Source organism: Episyrphus balteatus, chromosome 3 (genome assembly GCF_945859705.1).
Source record: "Episyrphus balteatus chromosome 3, idEpiBalt1.1, whole genome shotgun sequence".
Classification (NCBI taxonomy): domain Eukaryota; kingdom Metazoa; phylum Arthropoda; class Insecta; order Diptera; family Syrphidae; genus Episyrphus; species Episyrphus balteatus.
The window spans coordinates 27,148,238-27,160,680 of record NC_079136.1 but is presented as its reverse complement, the minus strand read 5'-3'; the positions used below and the strand labels follow the sequence as shown (position 1 = coordinate 27,160,680).

Sequence of the window (12,443 nt, the reverse complement as noted above, 5' to 3'; positions counted from 1 at the left end):
ATTTGTGGTCTCGATTATATTGAAAATTGATAAGTCTCTTCCTTATTGACCGCAAAAAGATTGAAGAAAAATAAAATAAAAAACAAAAACACAAACAAAATTTAGTTTAGTTGTACTTTATTTATATTTATATTTTTCCAATACCGAATGCATTTCGGAAGGCAATTGGCCTACCATCATCAGCGTAATACGCTGATGATTACAATGAACGGATGATTCAGTCAATTACTGAAGATAATTTCAAGGTTTGCCGTAATCCGCTTAATAAAATGGTTAAAGACTCAAAATCCATCATAGACATTCTACATAAAGTTTTCGATGTAAACAAATATCGTTTAAGAGAATCGAACCCCCAAGTGCCTCTAATGTACGGTTTACCGAAAATTCACAAAACCGGAGATAAGATGAGAAAAATCGTATCATGTGTTAATTCGCCTTTCGAAAAACCGGCGAAATGGCTTATGTCTGAAATGAAAAAGTTTGGCAGATTTGAAGGTTTTTCAGTCGAGAACTCCTTTGAATTCATTGAAAAAGTAAAAGACATCGAATTGACAGAGGATGAAATTTTAATTTCGTTTGACGTTACTGCCCTTTTTCCCAGCGTTCCAGTCAATGTAGCTTTAGATGCTATTAAAGAACACCTACAAAAATCAAATGTTTCAATAGAACACACTAATGCATATATTTTAGCAATCGAAACATGCATGAAATATAATTGTTTTCAATTTAGAAACACGTATTATTCCAACGACTTTGGTTGCAGCATGGGCAATAGTCTTTCACCTTATATCGCCGAAGCATTTATGTGCAAATTGGAGAGAGAAATGAAAGATGAAGAGATTTTCCCCAGAATTTGGTGGCGATATGTTGACGACACCTTTGCTGTTGTTAAAAAATCGGATGTCGAACGTGTTTTAAATCTAATAAATAGTCGTCATAGTAGCATCAAATTTACTTATGAATTGGAGAATGCATTAGATCACACATTATCTTTTCTGGATTTAAAAATAAAACGTTTTGGTAGTAAAATTCAATTTGATGTTTACAGAAAACCAACTACCACTGACAGATACATAACACACGATTCATATTGTTCTTATCAAAACAAAATAGCATCATTCAATTCGATGATTTATCGTATGTGTCGATTACCTCTTTCTGTGGCTGATTATAAAAACGAATACGAGCATATTCTACACTTAGCTCAAGTCAACGGTTATAAAAAGTCTCTCATCGACCAATTGATTAAAAAGCATACCCAAAGAATCAAGAAGAAGAATTGCTCTACTCTTTTCTCCCAAAATGCAGAGAACATCAACACTGATCGTCGTGTCGCACTTCCTTTCGTGCCAAAAATCTGTAATCAACTTAAACACACTTTCAGTAAAGCTAATTTGACTATCGTAAATTCCAACAAAAACAAACTCAGCTCTTCTCTTGGTTCTTCCAAAGACGCCAAACCAATGAACAAAAAGAGCGGAATTTATGAAATCAATTGTTCCACCTGTAGCAGCAAATACATCGGACAGACAAAGCGCGCTGTTGAGTGTCGTATAGCTGAACATCAAAGGTACATCAACAACAAAGACATTCAAAAAGCAGTTGCAGCTCATGCATTTGATTTGACCCACACTGAACCTCATAACATGACACCTCTCCTCGACAACTACAAGCTAATAAAGAGTGTACCCCTTCCATCGAAATTAGACGCATATGAATCAATTTACATGAGCATCACCGAGAATTTGATGAATATAGAAGAAAGTCCAATAACTTCTAACTTATTTGCTCTTGCTAAATAATTTTGTTTGTGTAATTTACATGTAATAATCTCAATGTTACTCTCTATTTTTTAAATTTTGTTATTGCTCTTTTTTGTTTTAATTGTATCAACTTATAACTTTTTAGTTGTTCACGCGTATTACGCTGATGATGGTAGGCCAATTGCCTTCCGAAATGCATTCGGTATTGGAAAAATATAAATATAAAAAAAGTACAACTAAACTAAATTTTGTTTGTGTTTTTGTTTTTTATTTTATTTTTCTTCAATCTTTTTTCGGTCAATAAGGAAGAGACTTATCAATTTTCAATATCTTCCTCTAAAATATACATTCTGTTAAGCACAAGTGTTTTTATTTGCGAAATTGGCAAAGATGCGCGGTAGAGGTGGCAATACAATTTTTTTGTTTTGCATTATCCAAAAATTCATAGAATAGACTAGGTATACGGGTACTCTCTATAGTCTTCAATTCACCTTTCTACTAGAAGCACCATTTTCTAAAAAGAAATGATTATAATGTTGTTCGTTTATTTTTTGTATAGTCATCTTCAAAGCAAAAGAAAGATAGTTCCAAACATCAGAAGGATGATTTTAAAGGTCTGTTTTACCCTTAAGATATCAGTGAAGCTCCTTTCTATAAAAAAAAGTACTATATTGTATTATAATCAAAAAAGACCTAAGAGCCGAAACAAAAACGAAGAACTTTCTAGAGATCGTATACAACATAGTGAACAGCAGGAGGAAATTGATTGAACAGGTAATTGCATGTGATATGGGTTACAAATAAGGATACCGACGGCATCCTGAAGTATATAGAAAGTTGAATGAGTATCCTCTACAATAAAAGGACTACTCCATGTGCCATCGATGTCGTTGGTGTCTTTGTCGTTGTCGTCTTCATCATCATCGTCGACGTCGTCGTCATCTTTGTAGCCTTTTACATTTTACCTTTTCCAACCAAGATATGAAAATGAATGGAATACATTGTTGCTTCTTAAGTTGGATAAATGCTCTATACCTACTTCCTGGTGAGAGGTATTAAGTTGTCAAGGAAATTGAACCTGTTGTTGTTGTTTCTGTTACCATTTGAGATCTGAAGTATTCATCTCGCTCTCTCTCTTTGCAGCTAAGCATTAAATTCTATGATTATGAATATGGATTTATCTACTTTACACACTACACACTTTACACTACACATTGATATTTGAATTGAAATGCTACTCTTACCTTCTTTGTATAGATACCACGTTTGGTAGGAGTAAGTTTTAAATTTATGTTTTAAATGCATTTCAAGAGTGAATACAACAGTTTTAAGCAGATTGTAGGTGCACAAATATCTTGAATCATCATCTTTGTTTGATGAGTTCCACAAGAGTGTAGACCGATACTACAATTCTAATTGTATTGGCAATACAAGCAAGTGACTGCAATATTATCGATTACACTTCATATAGAACACATCATTTCTGTTACACATGGAATCTCTTAAATTTTCAAATTATACCTTTCGATTTTTATAACCTCATCGTCCAAGAAGCCATGTTTCAAAAAATATATAAGTTCTGGTAAAGAATCTTACCATAAAAAAAACTTAAATTGACAAAGAAAACTCTTTAAAAGAATAAAATTGTCCTTAGATGCAGTCATCATAATATAATTTAAAAAAAATACGTATACACCATAGTGACCTTATCGATATCAGGCTACAGTCATTTTCACAAAATGTAACTAAAGCTAGAGGTGGATTATGAAGACAAAAAATAGTGTGGGAGGGGTCTCTATCTCCTCAGTTAAGGTGGAAGCTGCAATTTTGATTATGTTGTCTAAAATGTTTGCAAAAATAATTTTAAAATCCAAAATTAAAAAAAAAAAATGAAGATATTCTAATATTTCATTTAAACTGATTGATTTTGAGATGGATTTGATCGAGTATTTTACATGGATAATTGAAGCGGATTTAATTAAAACAGAGAAACTTTTTTTTTCTAAAAGTTCTATCACTGTAGTAATACATTTGGTGGCTTATTAGAATTAAAAATAAGTTGTCAATATTGTTCAAATTAAGCTCTTTGGATCTTTGTATTCCATCGTGAAAGGTACAAACAAAATATACAGGCCTTATTGCATTTCAAAGACCAATTAATCAAACATTCGTACTCTTTATATGCCACATTTTTTTCAAGATTTTTGTCAACGTCTAATCTAATAAACACAAAATCACAATGATTTGACTAAAGTTTTTGGACTTTAATGAACATGGTTCACTTAAGGAACAACAGTAGGGGTACAACAATGAATTTTTAGAAAGACAAATTTAAAAACCGTTTGAGCCTTTTACCAAAAAAAATATTTTTCTATAAGAATATGAATTTTAATTTTCAAACCTTTTTTTTCAAAAATCAAAAAGTTTCCAAAAGTTTGAACTCCGTTTCCGACAAAATGGATTATTTCAATTAAATTAATATGACGTATTTTATTGAAATAATTTGAATAAAATCCAAAATTGTGTATTTCGGAAATTTTAAAAATTGAAATCGTTTACGAGTTATTCATAAATGAAGAAATCAATTCCATGACAGGTTGATAACGGTTAAAAAAAAGTGTTTGTACTTAAAAAAATTACGATATTCACAAAAAAATTAATCTTTAGAGTTGGTTTTGAGACAAGTAGCCATGATATGACTACCAAATTTAAAGAAAATCGCTTTAGTACTTTAGGCTTTCAAGATAGACAACGGAAAATAATTTCAAGAACACTGTTTTTGAATTTTTTAAAAATTTGTAAATTTTTTTTTTTTTTTTTGAAAAACAATTTTTTTTAAACTGACGAATTTGGTTGAAATTTGTAAAAAAAAAAAAACGATTTCTTCAAACGATTTTTTTTAATAATTTTCGAAAACTTGTGTATATGTACTGTACATACCTATCTAAAAAAATTATTTTTTCATTTTTATTCGAGAAATTAAATGGTATACTTCATTTTAGATTGATTTAAGAAGGTGTATTCGTAATTTTAAAACCAACTTTCAATACTGTTTTTTTAATTTTCTTATAAAATGAAATATAAAAAAAAATAACATGCTAAGCAACTTTGAGCATAAGAACATTTCATTATTCTTAAAAATATATTATTCAATTTCTCTTTGAAGAATTCTTACAATTAAAAAATAAAATTACAAAATATTGTAAACAAAATGAACACCATTCTCATTCAATATTTCATATTTTGCGTTTAATTCGATTCGGTTTACTACTTAAAATTTCTCGAAGAAGAAAAGAAAGTTTGAACTATTAACTACCATTTCGAAAAATATGTTACTCATACGCCATAGTGACCCAAATTAGATATGAGATTATTCTAGCTGTATCTATAAAAATAGATTACAGTAACCAGAATTATCTAAACAAAAATAATTTATAATTATTTTATGCATTATGTACAGAAAATTCTGAATGACCAACTTTAAGACTCTCAAAATCTTTACGGCTTGGATTAGTTCAACTTAGAATTCAATAAAAAGTGGTTCTGCAAAGTCAAAAACAAACAAAAACAGAGTAAATAATATACAAAAATTACAATATCATAGGCCCAATTTATTCACACTCCATTATATTTAAAATCGCCATTAAAAATGGAAAATCTGTCAAATCGCATACGCATTTTAAAATTTCCCATTTTATACGGGGCTTGAAATTTAATGGAGAGTGAATAAATTGGGGCTTATTGTAATATTTTATTACAAAACTCACCTCAACATTTCTACTGATTTTTTTTTGTAATAATTATTCTGAAATTATTTTTTATAAAAAAAAGCATCCTTAGGACTGATACCCCATGGGTCGACAACAAATCCGGTGGATCTCTTAAAAAGCAGGAATCGGAATAAGCACTGGCACAGCTAATCGGTATTTTCTTTCTACATGCGTCATCGCAAACAAAGTTTGAATCGAAATATGATTTCTGGCTTCATACAAAATTTAGAAACTACAATACCTACATAATAAATACTTGATTTTGGAAATCAACATTTTTGCGTGACCTAAATTTGACACCAGTTTGAGTTGGAAATATATACGAGTACATGACATCCATAAATTTGACAAAGTGGATTAAAGAAACGGGACATCCTTATCTAGAGGTCGCTATATTTTGCTATCTTCATTTAAATGTACCAATTTTATAACCCCACTCAATTTTAAGTGTAAGCTACTAAACCACCACTGTAAATTTCCCAAATACCTATGCAAAAGTGCCATAAACATCCCAACAGCAGAAGCGCATCATCCAAAATAATGACATTTTTTTGTGAAATAAATACATTTAAGTACGAAAAAACTCAAAGGGAATCCCCCTCTCTCGATATATCCTTGAATCTTTTACTTTTTCTCGCAAGGAAATGAACTCATATTCTTTCCGAAAGGGTGGAGAATGAATATGGAATAGGGGAGGTCGGGGCAATGGTTTACACAGTTCCCTTTTATATCGCTCTTCATCGTCCTGGTGTGTCATTTATGTGCAATTCGGGGAAGGAGAATTCTGCAAATCGTTTTTAAGATCTTGATTTGACCTCGTATGTGATCCTAGCCTTGAAGCCTTGCACACTACTCTCTATGTGTTCTGTATGTGTCTCCCTTTTCTCTCTTAAGCACCCTCGCGCCTTCAGGCAATCAACAATTTATCGTTTGACATTAAAAAAGAAGAATAAAACCGACCAACGAAAAAATAAATAAAAAAGAAAAGGAAAATCGGGCAAAGATGGTAAGCAGCATCCCTGTTTTCGTTTCGAATGTGCTCAATGTTGCACACAAGGACGACAAGGACGCTGCCCTTGGTTATAGCGGTTGCTGGGCCATCATTTAGGAAGTGAGTGTCAGTAAATTTTTATGTAAAATGCAGCAGAGTAGCGCAGCATCGCCGTTGTCGTGTCGGTCGGTTTGAGTTTTTTGGTTTGGTGTGTTGCGATGTTGGTAACTGGTAACTATGGTAAAAAAAAATAAAAATAAAGGAACGAAACCTCGATGGGGCCTGGCGTTGGAATATCAAGTGATTTCCAGTGGCCATAAATATTGGTAAGTTTTTCACACGATTTCCATACATGTTGAATATTTTCTCGATGTTTACCGTGCGGTAAGGGTATGACGCTGTTTTGTGGTGTGGGCTGGGGCGACTGGTATAAGGTGGGGGGGGGGGGCTTGAGAGATGTTTGAGTATATGTAGATATAGCGGTAATGACTACCCTCAAGGAGTAAGCTTGATGTGGTGTTGTGGCAGAATGTTATGTGCAAGTGCAAGTCAACTCGCATGGGATGATAAAATAAATTGAGGAAATTAAATTGCATTTTTAAGTGGCATTTGCACTTTGTAGTTAACTCCGTGATGGCTCATTCCGAATGATTGATTGAAATACTTCAACGTGATGATACTCGAGATGATGATAACATTTTTAAAGTGGCTTGACTATACACTACACTGGTATAGTGGTAGCAGGCAACGTTTTTATTTTATTATTTTTTATTTTGTCTTTGTACAAAGAAAAGAGTAAGGTCCAATTAAAAAACATGGGTACCTAGACAGAAAAAATAGAATATGGACTCAAAAATATTGGGGGTTTAAATGAAATATCGAATATAAGTGGTTTCAGTTACGGATATCACCAAATACATTTTAAAGATGTATGATGGTGAATCTAAACCAGGGTAGCAGCCTTTGGTCAAGCCTAGACTTGGAATACTGCAGTTTTGGTACCCTTCAGGGGATTTTTATTATAAGGATCAGTACAGTATCTAATCTACCATATCTAATGTATAAACTTTGAAAAGTCTTGCCTATTTTGTTCAAAAGTAACTTGCATAGAAAAGTTTTTTTTTATTTTGTTAAAACAGCTGAAAAACAAAATTTTGATAAACCAGAAAATATTTACGCACCTAAAAAATGCAATACATGTTTTTTTAATTGTATTTTTTGGTAGAGACATTTTTAAGAAATTTTTTTTACGACCCTTGTTCATATTTTTAACCAATCATAACAACAATATCTGTCCTGTGTAGTGGAAAACTGCAAAAATTGTGTCCATTGTAAAACCGATGATACTAAAATTAAAGAAGATATTAGGGAAGTATTCGAAGATGACAAATTTACCTTTTTAGTAGTTCTGAACTTTTCAAAGGTTTTGATACTGATGAGATGGCCAAAGTGGGATTATGCAAACAACTATATTGTTCTTGTAACTGGATTTTTTTAGCTCCTTAGTTTTTGTTTAAACGTCAGCCAGTTTGCTATTCATCGCCAATTTTTTTAATATTTCATTCGAAATTCATGTTTGTTACAGCATTTATAATAAATCACGAACTTCTGGTCCGATTTTATGAATTTTGTTTAGTTGGGATTCGTTCTTCCTCCGAATAGCATGACCATTAGAACTGCGGAAAAATGCTAAAAAAAAAACCTCATTTTCTTATATATTTTCGAGCACAGATTGAGTTATTTATATCATTTGTATGTCCACTGGGCTCTCAAGATGACTTCTTGGACATTAGAAAAAGATTTTAAATCCGTTTTCAACGGCATCTAAGAAAAAACGAAGATATCGTTTTATCGAAAATCATATAAATAACAAGTTGTTATATGATTTTTGTTTTTATATTTAGTTGTCCGTTAAACATAAAAATGAAAAGACTAAAAACAGACTACATAGTCTTAATGACTAACTTTTCTAGTGATTTCAGCTATACGCTGCGCTAGGTACTTGTTACTTCAAAATCTATCGCGCCGATTAATAAAAAACTTGTTTCAAATCATCAACTATGTAATGGCGCTATTTGAAGAAAATTTATACCTACCTGATATAAAGCATGTGAGTTGGATTCCTAAAAGATTCATCTAAAATATTGTCTCCAAGCGATTGCTGACTATCGATAATGGCAATATTCATGTCAAAAAATTGAACAAATTGATTTGGTTTCAATCGAATTATCGTAATTTTGTACCAATGAAGGACGAACTAATCAACAAAAATGTTACCACCAAATAATTCGAGTATTTTTTAACATTTGTCAAGCAAAACAGGAGAGTTTTTCTTTTTCGAAAACGGCATGAACGATACTTAAAATACATAGTTTTTGGCAAATATTCACGATATCTACCATATAACCGAAAAGGAAGCGTGATATTAAAGTTTTATAAAATTTTCAAAAAAAAAAACACACATTTTTGGACTTTTAAGAATATGTACTTTTTTTCAACTTAGTTTTTGAAAAATATAAGAACATTTTTATATGTAAAAAGCATTTTTTAAACAAGTGGTTTTCTTTAAGCAAAAATTAATTTTCCCCTTAGTTATAAAGTTCCTATACATTATAGCTAATACCTAAATAGAATTGATTTTCGGAAGATTTACTCTTATCTCGTTTTACGTAATTTTTTTAAAAAAAATATGTAACTTAATAAGTTTATTTTAGAAGTTAATTTTTTTTTAATTTGAATATAAAAAAATGTAGGTATTAACAAAAATGGACTTCCTTCTCTTACCTAAAATATTAATAATGGTTTTTGAATGTTTTAACTGCAGGTTTAAAAGGTACCTACTTTTCATATCGTCCAACACCTTTAAGGTGGCAAGTCCCTTTAGAGTACAATAATGCAGCTCCTTGGGCCCGGATATGGATATACATAATAATTATCCCACAATACAAATATAAGTTCTTGCTTGCAGCTTATAATAATTATTAAACCAATTACATATCCAATTAATGATTTAAACATGATAAACACAGCTTAAGTGCCACACAAATTTCTTGTGTTTGGCATTTGTGTTCGAATCGAGTGTATAGGTATACTATTTTATACACAACAAAATATTATCGTAACTCTAACCAAATAACGCCTTGCAGCAACGCCTTAAAAATTAACAACTTAATCTCCCTCTGAAAATCGATGAGCCGTTTCGTAAATAAAGATTGAAATCCCCATCTCTGCTTTTGCTCCAACTTCCCTCACTGCATGCCGATACTGATGTCGATGCTGAAGTTGATGTTACTGCCTTCGTCGTTCGTTCTAGTCCTTATATTTCAATTTCAGCGGCGACGGCGACAAGGACAGAGTGCGAGAATGAACGAGAGTAATCCTAATGTATGCACATACATTCTTAGCCGAAGGACATTAATTTTGGTATCATCCACTAATAACTTCCCGTTTATGTTTCAATCGCTACATGTTTAATGCATGTCCCAAATGTCACCCATACCCGCGGTATACCGATACACACCGGATCCAGAAAATGAACGAGCGAGTGATTTTCGATTGCCTTGGTTAGTTAGTGCTTCAAAATTGGTAGACCTGCAAAACCAATACTTTGGCTGTGCTGGCTGGCTGACTGGATGGATGCTGGCAACAACATCGATGTACGATTTATTCACCTTGTTGTTGATATCGATACTCATACATATATTGTATCTATATCTACATACGTATGTATATAATGTTATTATGTTAAGAGGAAGTTCTTTGTCCTTTGACTTTATATTCTGGTCCCAAGGCTTGCTTAACACTTATATTTGTTTACAGGGTGACAATTCCGAAATAAAATTCGTATGTAAGGCGCAAAGCATAAAGCTTAACAAAAAAGATATTTCTTTTTCATACCCTTTTACAATATTAATAAATAATAAACCCAACCTCCTCCTTATGTATGGGTGAAGGTGAAATTCTGTTTCGATACCTAAAGCCAGAACTATAATTGGAGGAAACAGTCGGATGCTAATGTCAAATTCACGATTTTGTTGTTGTTTTCTTTGACTTTTCGACAAGTTTTCATCCGTCGAGTGCGGTTGCGAGCGCTGTTCCCCTCCGTTTCATCCGACGCAACCGGCAATTATAGTTCTGGCTTAAGCCTAGTTTAATCGACGCACGCTTATTTGATTATTCTCTTTATTGTACCTATACGTTGCTTAACTGACCCTCACATGGCAATTATACCTACATAACAACCTGCCAATCTAGTTAAAATAACGAATTATGTACCTTCTCATTTATTCCTGGTTTTGGTATTACAAGTAAGTAAATGTATGTAATTAAAAAATTCCATACAAAATTAAAAAATTCCATAAATTAGATTTTAAAACACCAAATTTCAGTAATTTTTAACTATTTATTGACATTCGCAATACTAGTGTCTTGAAATCCTACTCCTTAAGCCTTAACAATATTGGCTCAAAAGTTGAAAAAGTACAAATTGAAAATGTTCACTCATTTTTGATAGTTTTTCAGACAGGTAAACTTATGATTAGGAAATGGTATGGAAAAATTTCACTATACCCCTTTATAGGCAAGAATTATTTTAAGATGTATTGCAAAAATTCTGAAATTGAACAATTTTCAATCGTAATTCTAGTTCCGATGAACAGGTGTTTTTTTATTGGAAAATAAATTGATTGAGTAGGGTCACCACTAGCCCAACGCTTAATTAGGGACAAGAAATAAGAATTTAGAATTAAAGACTTATAGCGTTTTCGTTTGGTCGTCCGGGACTCTCCGGAATTCATTCGAACGATTCTGAAACTGTTCAAAATTTTACTAGGTACCAAAAAAACACGGCTACTGTAAAAAACCACAAACGATTATTTTTATTAACTATTAATAAAATCATTTGTTGTTCAAGAGTCAAAAACGTATACGTTTAAAAACAAATATTCTGCGTAGACCGAAACAATAGAAGAATCCATAAACTTTTTTGTGCAACTCGAGGATCGCAAATCTCTAATGAATTCCATTAGAGCTGGAGTTGAAGAAGAATCACACTAGCTTGGCCCGTTCCTCGAAAGCATCCTGACATGAGACCAATGGCCTGCAATTGAGTTCGACATCCTACCCTACACCGAAAATTCACTCACATACTACAGGTCCAAAGTCTTCTCTAAAAGATATAGCTTAAGCATGATGGGACTGGGTATCATACAGTAAGCATCAACAAATTGAGGGAACATGAATGAACGCATAATGAACCTGCAAGTTTGGGTTGATGTTTTGTAATCTGCCAAAAGTGACTCGCACCCTCACGTTCCCTAATAAGAAAAAAGCCCCCGAGAACTTAAGCTTTTTCTCTTGGTTTTATTATACATACATACATATAATGCAAAAGCTCTTTGTATTGGATTCGTTAGAAAAAAAAACGTAAAATAAACCTAAATAAATTCTCACACATAGGTACAACGCATAAATAAAACACGCAAATTCAGTTTTGGAAACTTTTTTTTATTATTTTTTTTTCTCTTTTCTTCTATATAATTTCTAACATTTTTTTTTTTAGATTTTTTTTTTCGCTATCACTTTTTAAGTAACTTATTAAATAGAACTCAAAAAATTATACAATTATAGTACTTAATAAAAATCATCATCCCTTAATTCATTATAATAATAATATGTAATAGTATAGTTGTAATAATTATATTTAATATTTTTTTTTTTTGTTTCCTTTTCTTTATCTAATATTTAATTTTTTTTTTTACTTTTTTGTTTTGTTTTAATTCACTTTTATATAATGAATAATCTACAAAAAAAAATTAATTATTTACAAATATTGAGCTTGTATTTAGAACTCGATTAGATTTCTTTAGTATATTGTAGAATATTATTGTAAGTAATTTCATAATTACTATTATTTTTTTT

General features: G+C 31.6%; 1 protein-coding gene and 1 long non-coding RNA gene across 2 annotated transcripts; one reads left to right on the top strand and one right to left on the bottom strand.

Annotated features, from left to right (window-relative positions):
• Positions 1–269: 269 nt before the first annotated feature.
• On the top strand, positions 270–1,802 carry LOC129914889 (uncharacterized). Its single transcript, XM_055994337.1, has one exon. It carries the CDS (start codon positions 270–272, stop codon positions 1,800–1,802), a length of 1,533 nt encoding a protein of 510 aa, XP_055850312.1.
• Positions 1,803–7,720: 5,918 nt separating this feature from the next.
• On the bottom strand, positions 7,721–8,837 carry LOC129913556 (uncharacterized). The gene is made up of 3 exons (XR_008772067.1): positions 8,621–8,837; positions 7,920–8,213; positions 7,721–7,870 (listed from the first exon to the last, which is right to left on the bottom strand). It is a non-coding gene; the product is annotated as an uncharacterized LOC129913556 (long non-coding RNA).
• Between the last annotated feature and the right edge of the window lie 3,606 nt (positions 8,838–12,443).